General features: G+C 51.9%; 7 protein-coding genes across 7 annotated transcripts; 4 read left to right on the forward strand and 3 right to left on the reverse strand.

Annotated features, from left to right (window-relative positions):
- Positions 1-197: 197 nt before the first annotated feature.
- GT037_002272 (carbohydrate-binding module family 43 protein) lies at positions 198-1,924 on the reverse strand (the record flags this gene model as incomplete). The annotated part of the gene is made up of 2 exons (XM_038927319.1): positions 198-1,731; positions 1,785-1,924. The coding sequence occupies 2 exons, from the start codon at positions 1,922-1,924 to the stop codon at positions 198-200; spliced, it is 1,674 nt and encodes a 557-aa protein (XP_038790611.1).
- Positions 1,925-2,836: 912 nt separating this feature from the next.
- Positions 2,837-4,014, reverse strand: GT037_002273 (uncharacterized protein; the record flags this gene model as incomplete). The annotated part of the gene is made up of 5 exons (XM_038927320.1): positions 2,837-2,875; positions 2,924-3,332; positions 3,388-3,526; positions 3,595-3,899; positions 3,974-4,014. The coding sequence occupies 5 exons, from the start codon at positions 4,012-4,014 to the stop codon at positions 2,837-2,839; spliced, it is 933 nt and encodes a 310-aa protein (XP_038790612.1).
- A 905-nt stretch (positions 4,015-4,919) lies between these two features.
- On the forward strand, positions 4,920-6,236 carry GT037_002274 (uncharacterized protein; the record flags this gene model as incomplete). Its single annotated transcript, XM_038927321.1, has 2 exons — positions 4,920-5,261; positions 5,319-6,236. 2 exons carry the CDS (start codon positions 4,920-4,922, stop codon positions 6,234-6,236), a joined length of 1,260 nt encoding a protein of 419 aa, XP_038790613.1.
- A 290-nt stretch (positions 6,237-6,526) lies between these two features.
- On the reverse strand, positions 6,527-7,630 carry GT037_002275 (uncharacterized protein; the record flags this gene model as incomplete). Its single annotated transcript, XM_038927322.1, has 1 exon — positions 6,527-7,630. One exon carries the CDS (start codon positions 7,628-7,630, stop codon positions 6,527-6,529), a length of 1,104 nt encoding a protein of 367 aa, XP_038790614.1.
- A 257-nt stretch (positions 7,631-7,887) lies between these two features.
- GT037_002276 (60s ribosomal export protein nmd3) lies at positions 7,888-9,438 on the forward strand (the record flags this gene model as incomplete). Its single annotated transcript, XM_038927323.1, has 1 exon — positions 7,888-9,438. One exon carries the CDS (start codon positions 7,888-7,890, stop codon positions 9,436-9,438), a length of 1,551 nt encoding a protein of 516 aa, XP_038790615.1.
- A 1,336-nt stretch (positions 9,439-10,774) lies between these two features.
- GT037_002277 (uncharacterized protein) lies at positions 10,775-12,063 on the forward strand (the record flags this gene model as incomplete). Its single annotated transcript, XM_038927324.1, has 4 exons — positions 10,775-10,894; positions 10,942-11,074; positions 11,122-11,584; positions 11,631-12,063. 4 exons carry the CDS (start codon positions 10,775-10,777, stop codon positions 12,061-12,063), a joined length of 1,149 nt encoding a protein of 382 aa, XP_038790616.1.
- Positions 12,064-13,038: 975 nt separating this feature from the next.
- Positions 13,039-14,093, forward strand: GT037_002278 (uncharacterized protein; the record flags this gene model as incomplete). The annotated part of the gene is made up of 4 exons (XM_038927325.1): positions 13,039-13,145; positions 13,192-13,432; positions 13,505-13,607; positions 13,669-14,093. 4 exons carry the CDS (start codon positions 13,039-13,041, stop codon positions 14,091-14,093), a joined length of 876 nt encoding a protein of 291 aa, XP_038790617.1.
- Between the last annotated feature and the right edge of the window lie 179 nt (positions 14,094-14,272).

The raw sequence follows: 14,272 nt of genomic DNA on the forward strand, positions 1-14,272 counted from the left end.
GTCACCGAGTCTGGTCTTCACGTGTGGTACGTACAGCTAGTTAAGCTTGAGAGAAAGTTGAACTGTATTGGTGACTTGTAACAATGATTAGAAACGCCAAAAAAAAAAGCCCCCAAACACTTGCTCCTCAACATACAGGCTCACTGCATAGCATCCAAGCATGTTTCATCACCACACCACTCCTCTCTCCAGCTGACCTATAGTACAAGCATGCCCAGCAAACTTCCCGCTGCCAGAACAGCGTATGCACCCATGATCAAATCACCATGGGCAAAGAAGCCAGGGGCATTAACGCTAGGAGCAGCAGCCTCGGACTTACTGGAGCTTGCTGCTCCACCACTACCACTGCCGCCGTTCACAGCTGCTGTGCCCTTGCCTGTAGCAGTGGGTACGGTGCCGTCACCGTTCTTGCCCGCAGCACTCAGCAACGAGGCACAACCGCTCGCAGTCGATGCGCTCTGTGTGCTTGCCCTACCCGAGAAACTGCAGGCATCTGCGCGCTTCTTCTGACCAATGTAGTACTGGTTTGCAACGAAAGCGAGCTGGTCCTTGGGATCACAGCCAGAGTAGGCACCATAGTCGCCAGTTGTAGAGTTGCGCGCAATTCCGCTGCAGTAATCCTCGTTCTCGCCGCAGATGTAGTTGAAGTCGTCGGCGTAAGCGTCGTCGTCATCGGACGTGTAGACACACTGTAGACTGTCTACCATACACGCGCATAGCTGAGGGTTCACGTTGGGAGGCAACGGAGAAGCTTGCGCGAGCCAAGTTCCACCAACTGAAGGGCAAGCGGGTGCTGAGTTGGTAGGTGTGTACTCGGAGCGCTGCGTGGTGGTCGGAGTAACGGAAGCAAGCTGGCTTTGTAGAGACGTGAAGTCGGGGTATGGAGACACACTTGCGCCGTTATCAGCCAATGAAACGAGTCCGTAGTCATTTTCGCCCATGAACCACTCGTAGACGATACCACCAGAGAAGACGTCGGTCATGTTGCCGTACAAAACTTCGACCTCAGTAAATGGACGGCTTGTGGGGCTGCTAAGACCCTCGATACAACCGTATTCAGCAAAGAAAACGGGCACCGGATAATCGGAGAAGAATTGGACGCGCTCGCCGTAGGAAGAGCTTGCGTAGTTGCTGTCACCGCACCAAGAATAAACGTTGTAACCCCAGAAATCGATCGAGGTTGTGTTACCCGCGTTGCCGGGCTGGCATGCGAAGTAGTGCGCAAGCTCGTCGCGAGACGGTACATCGGCAGTTGCATAGCCCACTCCCAAAGTGCTGCGGTAGTTCTGGTTCTTGATATATGTCTTTGTGTCACGGACAGCAGCCTTGACGAATGCGGCAGCGGCGGTCTGGTTGTCGCTGCTAACATTCTCATTGCCAGCAAAGAAACCAATGACGTTTCGGTACTTGCTCAGCGCATCGATGACGCCTGTGTATCGCTGGTAAAGCGTGACATCCCACTCTGGGTTGTTTGACTCGATGGATGTACCGGGCTCGCCCAAGTCGGAGATGACATAGATGTCTGCGCTGGCCAGTTGCTCCATACAGTCGTCATGGTTTTGAGTCGGGTCGATAGCGTACACGCGGATGATGTTTGTGTAGATTTGCTTGAGGTAGGGAATATCTCGTCGGCAGGCGTCGCCATCGGCAAGCGGGTCAGTGTACTTGGTATTGGCGCTTGTTGAGCCATTGGGAGAGTAGTTCTGCTGGTATGCGACACCCTTGAGATAACTGCGATATGGTTAGCATGGCCATCTTGACAATGCTAGAGCAGGTATACATACAATTGCGAGCCATTGTTTGTGTAGAAGAAATGTTGTCCATAGACCTCGATGTCTGGAATGTCGTCGTAGCTCGCTGCGCTCACCCCGCTGGCAGCCAGCGCCGCCACGGCGGTGGGAACAAGACGCTTCCACATTACCATGTTGGCTGTCGATAACGAATGTAGGTAACGAATGTCAAGAGTAGTCGAAGCTTCCCCCAGCGCAGCTTGGTAGACCTTGGGCAAAAGCTTGGCTGTGTAGTGCAGGCAGAACACAAGAAACAAAGGAACGCAGTGTTTCCGGGGCAGCCGGGTAGTTATTCTTCCCAGGCCTTGGACAACCAGGGACGCGTGTCTTAGGGTTTTACGGGCTGGCTGCAGGTACTATACTATTTCAATCACCGCGCGAACAAGGTGGCTATGCTGACACTTGCCCGGCCCGAGGTGGCAACGTAGGCGCTGATGACGCTGCCGTCGTTGTTTGGTGTGGGGCTGGCCATTGGGCGATCTATCGATTAATCGACTGCTAAGCTTTTCGGGAGCGTCTAGTGTGTTTGTCACCCCCAGTTTTTGTCAATTTTGGTTGGCAACGCGTCTTGGTTCACGGAAATAGGACAGGGTTTCGACTTGTTGTCTTCGAGCACCTTAATTCCATGGTTGCGCGATTTGGGGCCGCGATGCCTGCAACGCAGGTCCGGAAACGCCACCAACCGCCCGTCACCTACCCCTTCAGGCCGCGTGTACCCCCGTATCTCGCTTGTTAGGGCAATGCATAAACTGATGTCCAATACCGAGGTTCTTTGAGACCCTGCGCGAAGAAACTTTGGAACCTCTCCATCACCATACTCTTACCAAGACGGCAGTCGGCTGTTGCTGTATAGTCTGCAATAAGAACGCGAAAGAGACGTGTCGTGCATCTCCGTTGCTATGGCATGGTGGAGGTGACAAATTCTTTCGGGAATAAATTCGCATCATGGCAAACTAGCTGTAATCCTCACATGCAATCTGCTCTTGTCGCACCATCATTCTTTCATTGAATCAAAAGAATCTGAACAAAATGAAGTACGCAATCTTCTACGACTTCTTCCAGTACAGAGCGGCTGTCAGTACAGCCTTAGGATATGTCAGATAACTCTCGTCCCCTCAAAACACCCTACCCACAATAAAAGCCTCAAACACCGCATTCTCAAAAGCGCTCCTTTCGATCACGCCTCCAAAACCATGACATTGTACTAAACTTGTCAAGCTCAGCTTCAGGCTCTCCCACCTTCCCGCTTCAAGTCCAGTAAATTGTTCTTGTCGCCGGACATAGTCCCATGCTTGTACGGGCGTGACTTCACCGTCTTGCAAAGGGACAGAGCCAGACAGTGCCAACAGCTGATCTATACTGGCATGAGGAACTTCCCAAGTCGCAGGAGACAATTGACGTTGGCCGGGTGGCGAAGGATGATGATGGAAGAGGCATGCTGAGACAGTGAGGGCGTGGCCGGTCGAAGTGGGAGGATCCGTATCTGAGCTGCTACTATGGGGCGAGGCGACGTCAATATGTGGTAAACAGGGAGATTCGAGACTACGTATGAACTTTTAGCGATGCTAGCTTAGAGAGAGGCAAGCAGGGCGCATACGTCAAGACAAAGTCCATTCCAACAATTTCTGGGTCGAGGCTACCCATACATATCGTGGAACTGTCAGGAAAAGTACTAGAGGTGTACCCTGATCCCGTAGAGCCAGATAATGGCGGAGTAATGAGTTGCGGTGGGCTGGCTGCGCGAGTTCCATCAGTGAGAACATCATCACCAAATGCACTTGCAACTTGACTGCAATACACTTACTTGGAGGCTCTCTCGGCATCTGCTGTACGTATATCTGTTTCCTTCGGTTCTTCCTCTTGTTCTCTTGGCCGATTGTCAGCGCTATCGTCTTTTCTTTCTCTACATTGCCTCCTCTTGCCCCGCCATGGGTGACTTCTGGTCTTTCAGGTATTGCAATTCCGTTCTCCGTCAGCAATATCTTCAGAAAAGTAACTTCAGAGTATAAAGTCTTCGCCTCCTGCGAGAGCCTGGCTTCATTCGCCCGCAGCTGAACTACTTCGCTTTCGAGAGAAGCAGTGTATGCTTCTTTTCGCTCCCGATGGGTTCTGTTCAACAAATTTTAGTCCAAGAAATTGTTCTCGAGACATGAAGACTGAACGGACTTTTGCGCTCGACGAACCTGTTCTCTGCGCCTCTGTCCCGGATTGCGCGAATCGACATGATCTGAGTAGATGAAATCACTATTAGCGATTCATACCTAGGACACCATGGGTCAAATATAACATACCGTCCAGGGAACTCTTATCACCTTTGAAAGGCTTGAAAGTAAACTTCATCACGCACAAAGCCTCTATCGTACCGGGGTGTGCAGGTAATTAGTCAGTTGCCCACTAAGAAGATTAGGAATGGATTGCTACGCTTGTGCTGTCAACCTATACAAGCCCGAGTACTGATATTGTGCAATGGGAACAGTGGTCAAGACGATGAGCGATGCATGCCAAACAGGTGTCCAGTCTAGTTTTCCCGCAATCCTGTATTCATTCCCAGCGTCGCGCCAATGATAACGGCCCGGCTGGCATGTCTGACAGGCGCAGCTGAGGCAATGTTAAATTGTGCGACCTAGGGGCTGTCTGCTACCGGGAACTCCAGGCTAACCTTTTCTGGTAATTGCTTCATGATCCAGATTCCTTGTTCAGGCAATGGATCTACCAAGCGCTCGCTTGACACAAGCATCGTTTCGTGTCTCCCGCATAGCCGATCTACATCCTTGGACTTGATCCGCACAGGAAAGACTGCAAGGTCAGTATCACGCGCCTTGCGAAGAATCCTTGCGGTTTTCAGCCTGGGGACGCCGCGGGTATGCTTGGTGACCTTGTCATCCTGCATGAGTGCAAGCCATTCCAGATTAGGAAATCTTGATCGAATAATCAGTACATCTTGGTACGTGACAGTGCAAGGCATCAGTACTGAGGCAGTGTCTATAAGAGAAGAGCGCACCATCGATAGAGTTGTCTCCAACAGATTAGCTGGACTTTCTCACTTCCTTCACGTTACTTTCAAAACTTTCGCTTCCACTTCACTTTTGGTCTCTCTTTTACTACCACAACACATCGGGTACTACAACCATGTTCGCAAAAACAATCCTCCTTGCTCTCCTTCCGTCGATTGCAGCAGCAGCACCGCATCAGCAGCATCGTGCAGGTACGGACCAGGCACAACAACATGGTGGCATGAGCTGTATGCAACAACCGAATGCTGGCAAACCTGCTGTAGGAAAGGCCATCTATATGTTGACGAACGATGCCGAAAATGCCGTTGTTGCACTGCCCATCGGAGCCGATGGCATGCTCTCCAAAGGCAAAGTGATGAAGACAGGTGGTGCTGGATCTGTTGCTGTTGATGCAGAGGGAAAACCTGCAACGCCTGATGCGCTCGTTGGCCAGTCTGCTCTGACTATCGCTGGAAACGTAAGTTTTCCCATTCCCATGAGTGAATGCGAAGAATATTTAGCTAACGAAATTCAGAACCTATTCGCTGTGAATGCTGGCTCTAATACCCTTACCATGATGACCATATCGTCAAGAGATGCCACATCGCTCTCGTGCGTCGGTAAGCCTTTGGCCATACCCGGCGAATTCCCAAATACTGTCGCTGCATCTGCGAAGAACAAGCTCGCCTGCGTCGGCACGACAGGTGCCAAAGCGGGAATCTCATGCGCTTCCTTCTCCCGGCAAGGACTCGGGCAAATGGATGAGCTTCGATCCTTCGATCTCGGACAAAGCACACCGCCTGTAGGACCACTGAACACAGTCTCACAGACTTTCTTCTCGTCCGACGAATCTGCTCTCTTCACGACCGTCAAGGGCGACCCGACAGTGAACAATACGGGCTTCCTCTCCACCTACTCGGTGCAAGCCTCAAACGGAGCAGCCACTCTCTCCGAGAAAGATGTTCGTAGCTCGCCCAAAGGAACTGCGGTGCTTTTCGGCTCAGCTACCTTGTCCAAAGACCCGTCTACCCTCTTTGTCACTGACGCTTCATTCGGTGCTACCGTATTGTCGATTGACTCCAAAGGCCAAGCAACAGTCAAAGGGAAACAAGCTATTGATGGCCAAGCAGCAACCTGCTGGGCTACCATCTCCGACGCAACAAACAGCGCTTTCGTAACAGATGTCGGAGTGAACCGTGTTGTGGAGATGAGTCTAGACGACGCAAGCATTATCAAGCAACTTGATCTATCTGCAAATGGCGACCCTGGTCTCATTGATCTGCGTGCGGCAGGAGACTTTGTTTACGCATTAAGCCCAGGTAATGGGACGACGGCTGCGGCGATAACGGTGCTGGATGTGTCTGGAGGCCAAGGATCCATGAAGCAGGTGCAACATTTCGACCTGAGTGGAATGGCAGGAAAGAACGCTCAGGGTATGGCTGTGTTGATGTGAGGGGAAACGATTGTGTCTCATCTGTAGCATGTAGTGTCTGCAATTTTTAGCCTTCCATTTTGTCGTACTCACTGCCTGCTGCGTTCATCTTTACAAATCTGCTTAGTGGCTAATTCCTACCGCTGGTGCACAGATGATAGTTTTTACTTTGTTATCGAAGTCTCCTTGTTTGTGACGTCCGACCCCGCTGCTCATAACTAATTTACATATTATACAAGTCGTCAATCGTAGCGTTGGTTCGCTCGGTGAGACGGCGTAAGTGCTTAGCGCATAGACTACGTCTCGATAAATCATCTAAAGCCAACTGTATGTAAACGGCGCATCTGTCTCCTGCCGTCGGACGTCGGAGCTGGTGGGAAAAGATCGCTCGGAGTAGGACGAGGGCGGTACGTCTGCTGCGCGGGTGCTGGACGGCTGGTAGATTTGCTGGGCTCGGTGGGTGACTTGTTGACCGCTTGAGCTGACTCTTGTGTTTGATATTCAGGGTCTTGGGCATCCTCTTCCAGATCTTCAATGTCTTGTTCCAACTCCTTCAACGCTTCATCAGCGCTCTTATCCTTCCTTTGGTGCGTTCTCAGTACCCCACCCCACAACGTCTCGAGGTCTGTCTCGGCTCTCTTCTCCTCTGTAAACATCTGCACGACAACGTTGACGCCAGGCTTGATGTCCCTGAATCCCACAAACTGCTCCACGTCCGCTCCTGGCATGTGCGTGTCGTCGGCATGTGCTTCCAGCTTCCCAAGTGTACAGCAGATCCAGCCGGTCCGTATGCCGTCATCGATGTTCCCCTCGGGTGCAGCGCCACCAACATTTGCCAACATTCTCATGCGCTTCGCCTTTCGCCTCAGTTTGATCTTTAGCTCATTGCGACCCAACAGGCCAGCTGCATTCGCCTTCAAGCCGTGTTCACGTCGGAGCCATCTGCAAAAGCGATCGGCTGCTACGTGCAGATGTTTTTCAGAGCGCGCTGTTGCGATGATCATAATCAGCTTGGGGCCGAGCGCAGGCGGGGGGTCGAGATTTCGGAGGTCGAGCAACTGTAAATCGTCCAGACCGGCCGTGATGGAAACGTATTCGAGTAGTGTTTGCAGGAGTGGTGGCGGATTTGGCGGGAGATGTGGGACTTCAGCGGGGTTCAGCGTGGGCGACTGGACCGACGACTGTTGTCTCAGGTACCATGGGATGGCGTTGTCTTGTTGAGGGGGCACTGGTGCAGCCTCTTTGGACTCGTCCAGAACGTCTGTTGTGTCTTGCTGCGACACAGCATCGTTCCTGTCTAATCTTGGGATTGCACTCGTGGTGAAGGCGCATCGTGAGAATGTCCGAGGCAAGGTGCGTGCGCTGCGACAGGCGTTGCAGACAAACCTCGAGGAAGCGATGGTTGGGAAAGACATGGTGGGCAACAAAGCGGGCACCAAAGGTCGGATGGCGTTTTGCTGTACCGACTGTCCAAGACCCCTGCTGGCGTCTGACGGGCTTCCACGTGACGGCCGATAAGATAAGACTTTTTGCCCCTCACACTGGCGGAATTTCCAATCGACGACTCATTCGCGCACTAGTTTTTCCCCTCAATATACCCTTTGCCTGCCCTTCTGGTGTCTAAAGGAACTCGAATCACCGAACCCGCCTACGTCGAAACGATACCGCACACATGGAGGGCGTCACCATGGACGGCCAGCGCTCTTTTGCGCCCGAGCCCAAGAACGCCGCAACCATTCTCTGCGCAGACTGCGGCGCGCCTGTTGACGGCACCCTCTCTGGTGCCTTCTGCTACGACTGCATAAAACTGAAGACGGACGTTACCGGCGGCATCCCGCGCGAAGCCATTCTGCTCATGTGCCGCGACTGTGACCGATGGCTCTCCCCTCCCACGACCTGGGTCGTCGCCCACCCCGAATCGCGCGAACTGCTCGCTCTCTGCCTGCGAAAACTGCGCGGACTCAACAAGCTGAGAATCATCGACGCCAGCTTCATCTGGACCGAGCCGCACAGCAGGAGGATAAAGGTCAAGATCACAGTGCAGTCGGAGATCAATGAGGGCGCCATCATGCAGCAGAGCTTCGAGGTCGAGTTCACACAAAACTACAACCAATGTCCAGACTGCGCCAAGAGCTACACCCACAACACATGGAGAGCGTCGGTACAAGTCCGACAGAAGGTGCCGCACAAGAGGACCTTCCTGTACCTCGAACAGCTGATTTTGAAGCATGGCGCCCACAAGGACACAATCAACATCAAGGAAGTCCACGACGGTATCGACTTCTTCTTCGCCCAGAGGAATCACGCCGTGGCCTTCTGCGACTTCCTCAAGGCCGTCATCCCCGTCAACATCAAGCGATCCGAAGAGCTCATCTCGCACGATATCCACACCTCGACAAAGAACTACAAGTTCTCCTTCTCGTGCGAGATTGTGCCCATCTGCAAAGACGATCTTGTCGTCCTTCCTATCCCGCTCGCAAAGAAGCTCGGCAACGTCTCACCCCTCACACTCTGCACGCGCATCGGTACCTCAGTACAACTACTTGACCCTTCGACGCTCCAGACAGCCGATGTCGCCACCGACATCTACTGGCGGACGCCTTTCCGACCCCTCGCCGATGTACAGGAACTGACCGAGTTCATTGTTCTCGACATCGAGCCCCTAGGTAAGCAGGTCGGCCGCCATTTCCTCGCCGAGGCCACCGTAGCCCGCGCCTCTGACATGGGCGTCAACGACACAACATACTACTGCCGCACACATCTCGGTGGAATCCTACACGTGGGCGACTCGGTAATGGGTTACTTGCTTGCCAACACAAACTTCAACAACGAGCTTTTCGACGTCCTCGAATCCAACAACAAGTACTCATCCGCCATTCCTGACGTCATGCTTGTCAAGAAGTACTACCAGCGCTCCAAGAAGAACAAGAACAAGCGCAATTGGCGCGTCAAGCGTATGAACAGGGAGGAAGGCGAGATGTTGCCTCGCAAGCAAGATCAAGAAAAGATGGAGCGCGACTTTGAGATGTTCTTGCAGGATGTTGAAGAGGACCAGGACCTGCGCGCGACCATGGCACTATACAAGGCGCAACAGGAGCAGAAGCAGCGCGATGCGGATGCTATGGAGACCGAGAGTAGCCTTGGCGATGATGAAGATGAAGGCCTGCAGATCCCTATGGAGCAGCTGCTGGATGATTTCGAGGAGATGAAGATGGAGGACTAGGTTTGAGACTCATGATATCTATGTCGCATCGGTTCTGGCGTTGTCTCTTAGTGCATCTACGGGCGTTGGGCGGGTAAAAGGCATGGGAGTACCAAGTTGATAGACTTTTCGATTTTAGCCATGTCGGCGGCGCGTCGTGTCCCGCAATCTGAATTGTTTCACACGCCTCACACTGTCGCAAATGATTACACTTGTTGAACGCCTAACAACTCCACTGCTGTGGGCAAGAGTTGATGTTGGAATAAAACCTTCTCGACCACGTTTTTCTTTGCCTCGCTTGTGGTGACGTAGGGACCTTGTCGCGAGCTAAGCACGGTCGCATGTGATCGTAGTTTCACCAGTTCGCCTGAACTTTCTCTGAATCTCTCCCCCTCATCATTGCACATCCCAATGTCCTACAAAAGAAAGTCAGCCGATAGCTGTAAGTTTGCGCCCTCTGATAGGTTCATAGCGGCTACAGTCTTGCGCACGCCAGAAATTTCGCCCAAGGAGGTGCTGGTCTTGTACAACCCTGGAGAAGGCTCAAGGGTTCAACACCTGACGGGCATATCCTTCGTCCCGTCCACGGCTGCTTGTTTCCTTACGGTTGATGTTGTCTCGAATCTGCCAATGTGGACACCGCTCCAGGCGATCTGGATCTGCGTCCAAGGATGCAGGATGTGTCATGCACTAGGATGAAATACGAAAGAGTTGGCGATGCGCCAGGGCCAAACACCTCGGCAGTACTTATTAGGAGCTCTAGACTTGGGGAGCATGTCGTCGCCCACAACCACACCCTTTCTATGCGTCGACCTTTGGAGGGTTTCTTTTCGGCAATAACAAACCTGAAAAGAACTCTGCAAGAAGTAATGCTGCCATCTGTGGAGTTTTCAGCTCCTGCTGTTCACGAATAACGGTGACTCGCGTGTCGCACCATCGCCGTGGTCTAGTTCTGATGACATGCCACCCTGGTCTTCGATCGTGAGAAACGCTCCCGTCTGAACGGCTTCGCAGCCGCATTCGAAAAAGATCCCCGATCTCCAGTCCACTGAGGCGATTGCATTCTCTTCGAATTTCCAGAAAGCCTAGATTTCGGCAAAGAAGGGGCCGCCATCATCCCCAAACGGCATGCGATTCAGCCCGGATAACCAGCAAAGCCTGTTGAAAGATCAGCTTGCGCAATGTCGTTCCCGGCACTTGGGAATATAGGGTTCAGAGTCCCTCAGGTACATGCCTTGATGCGCAGGTCGCAGTCCTTCATACCGCGACTTCAACTCTTTATGTCTCCATACGCCCGAAGAATTTGATAGTGGCGCTCCGATTTTCGAACGAAGCGTAGCATACGCATTTGGTCACAATGGCTGACGAATTTACCGCCGTCATCGGTGAGATGATCAAAACTCCTCCAGACCCAAATGAGCCTGTGCCACTGGCGAACCAGAAAGGCACAATGTTCGGCGTCACAATACCATTCCATGTATGTTCAGCTCGAGAGTAGGATATCCCGGGAGCTCACAAGTACAGGTACTTTGCTGGATTTTCGTTGCCTTTCGTTTGCACACACGTCTGCGGATTGTTCGCGAACCTGGCCTTGATGATCTCTTCGTAGTCCTGGCGGCTGCATTCAACTTAGTATCACTTGTAACCTTTCTCTACGGTAAGCATCTCCGCCTTGACTGTGGGCTTATCTAACTCGTCTCGTAGGTACCAAGTATGGCCTGGGCCACCATCTTATATACTCCTTCAGTGTACTACAGCCAACCATGATTTGGCTTTACATCACCAATGCCGCATATCACACAACCACCGCTTTCATCAAGATCTCGCTACTGTTGCAGTATCTAAGGCTGTTTCGTGAAGGCACTCGTCGTACAGTCTCTATCGTACTGCTTGCGCTGGTTGTAATATGGGGCTTGACATTCTCCTTCATGGCGTGGGTACCATGCTTTCCTGTCTCCGGGTTTTGGGACAGGAGCAACGGTGCCAAATGCTACGGCTTCGGGTATCGCACCGTCAACGAGGCGAAATACTCGGTACTTTCTTTTGCTGCGACGAACATGTTGTTTGATATTGCAATCTTTCTTGTTCCGCTCACGGAATACTTCAGGCCAAACCTGAGACGAAAACAGGTTCTCGCCATGACTGGGTTATTCGCTCTTGGTTCCATGTAAGCCAAGTTTGTTGAATTTCATAATTATCGCTGACATATTCAGCGTCGTACTCATGGCTATCCTCCGTCTCTGGAGCACCTTCAAGCATAGTCAAAGCAAAACCCAAAGCTTCGATTTTACCTGGTGGTACCCCGAAGTCCTGATCATCTCCTGCCTCGAAATCGATTTCGCTATAATGTGCGCAAGCATGCCCATCTTCTGGCCTACCGTCATCGCAAACTGGAATCACATCTTTGTCACAAACGAAGTCCGCGTTACACACCACCAACGCCTCGCCGACGACAGTCGAGATAATTTCGAATTAGTTAGGAATACGTCATTGAAGAGCGTAGGAAGCGTGGAAGGATTGGCAAGGGCGAGTGAGGAACAACAAGCGGTTTACAACGGATTCGACCCGGAGACGGGTAAAGATGGACGGTTTGCTATCATGCAAGTAGAAGTACAACCGCATGCACAGGAATCGCGGAGACTCTGAATAGCAAGTCCTTGAGAGACTGAGCATTATGTCCTTAACATTGACTGCCCTTACTCCTGGAATCGGTATTGCTTACAATGAAATGGCGATGCTGGTTAGTTATGGCTGATCTCTGAGTACCCACAGGCTACCACGGCAAACGTTGCTGCGCCTACAGGATTCTGATGTATGCACGAGCGCATATCATGAACGCAAAAAAGCTTTTGCATCGTCGATCGGCTCGTATCAAGGCTAATCGAGCTCAGCACTAGGAAAGAAGACAAGGCTGTCTGTAAGATTTCGGAATGATAGTCAGAAGTGGGTGAGAACGACGGTGAGCAAGCAAAGCCGGCGAGTACATCTAGCATTCCCTCTCTTTGTTCTCACATTCTTGCAAAATAGCAGCCCAAGCGGCCGTTGGGATTAGGATTTTCCTCTCCTTTGCACACAGACTAGAACAATAGGTACCCACCCACCGTTCACATAACTGCGATATCTTGCAAAGAACCACACCTTGCCCGCGAGCACCCGATTAGCGGAAGATCGGTTGGTCGACGCGCCATCAAAGCAGGGGCAAGGGTAAGGGCAGTCGCGTCAGTGCGTCAACACCTGGGCAGCGAGCGCATCCGGCGTCCCTCGGCCATACCCGAAACTGTGGCTCCCTGGTTTGTCATTGCTGGCCCATTCGTACACGAAACAATCGCAAATATGCAGATTCGTCTTCACAACCGAGTCCTTGGCTATTTTCGACATATCGTGGACGACACCTGTAGGCTATGGCAAGGCATTCTGCCCGTGCGAGAGATGGACCAGACATTATTTATCCATCATCTATTTACCGCCCTCGCAATGATTTGCATGGTCTCGCGCCTTGTCTGCCGGAAGATTTTGTTCAAGAAATTTGACTTTGGAGACTACTGTACCATGGGTGCGATGGTCTGCGCTGCTACGCGCGGTGGTGTAATACACGTCGTCCTTACTTGGGGTACGAACAACATGCCCGAAAAACTCCGGGCGACTACAGACTTCACTCCCGTCGAAATATATCGCCGCACAATTGGTAGTAAGCTTGCTATCACGAATCGTCCAATCTACAACACCTAGTGAGTATTACTGGTTCATAACGACGTGGACTAACAGTGTTAACAGCCTGTGGTTACAGAAATCAGCAATTCTTTTCTTCTACCTTCATCATATCCATCCAAGCGAACAATGGAAGCGATACATATCCTGGTCCTATGGCATAATCTTTGCTGCAACTTGGGTTGCTGCGCAGATTGTTGGCTTCACTGAGTGTGACCCTTTCCATCTGTACTGGCAGGTGGTTCCAGCTCCTGGAAGCTGTGTCCAGGCACAAGTTCAACTGTTCGTGCTAGGTATTCTTAACATCGTGAGTCCATCTCGCTGCTTCCAAACACATGTTCTATTGAGTGTGGTTAGGCTAACTTGAGCCCGTCGCTAGATCACCGATTTCATGATACTCGCCCTCCCACTCCCAATGCTCTCTTCGTTGCGAACACCATGGCGCACAAAGATACGCCTTTATTCTCTTTGTACACTTGGAAGTAGGTCCTGACTGTACCGATGGCACGAGAGGCATACGCTGACTTCAACCCCTCATCATAGTATTCATCATTGCAATCACCATAATTCGACTCCCTATCAACGCAATGCATGCAGCTGTACAAGCAAACCGGACGACATGGGCAAGCACTGAGCTGCTTGCCGCTGCGATAGTGGTAAACGCGCCTGTCTTGTATGGAGCGTTCAACATCTGGCGACAACGCTCACGTCGAAAATCTCAAAGACCGGCACCACGCGCAGGCGCATCATCCACAATACGCACCATAGGCAGCGGCGGCAAGCAACCCAAAAGATTATTAAACGTGCCAAAAGACGATGAGGAGCTTATGCTTCAGCCTTATCGCCAGACCAGCATAACATCCTGCACATCCCTCCAAGATCCGCAGAGCGAAGACGGAGCAACAAAGAAGCCCGACTTAGGATCGTATGAGGAGGCGGATCGAAATCGGGCGCAAGCCTCGAGTTGAATAAGACAGCCTCCATTTTTTAAGATAATAGGTCGAATCAGATTCATGCAAGTTCATCTCGTGGAGCGGTACCGTACTCGTGCGGGTCAAACCTCCGTTCTACCAGCCCAGTGCTTTACCTGTTAGGGCTAGATAATCGAATTCTTGAGGCGGGTGGGGACAAACCTCGGGATTATGGG

This window comes from Alternaria burnsii (assembly GCF_013036055.1).
Source record: "Alternaria burnsii strain CBS107.38 chromosome Unknown 750, whole genome shotgun sequence".
Lineage (NCBI taxonomy): Eukaryota > Fungi > Ascomycota > Dothideomycetes > Pleosporales > Pleosporaceae > Alternaria > Alternaria burnsii.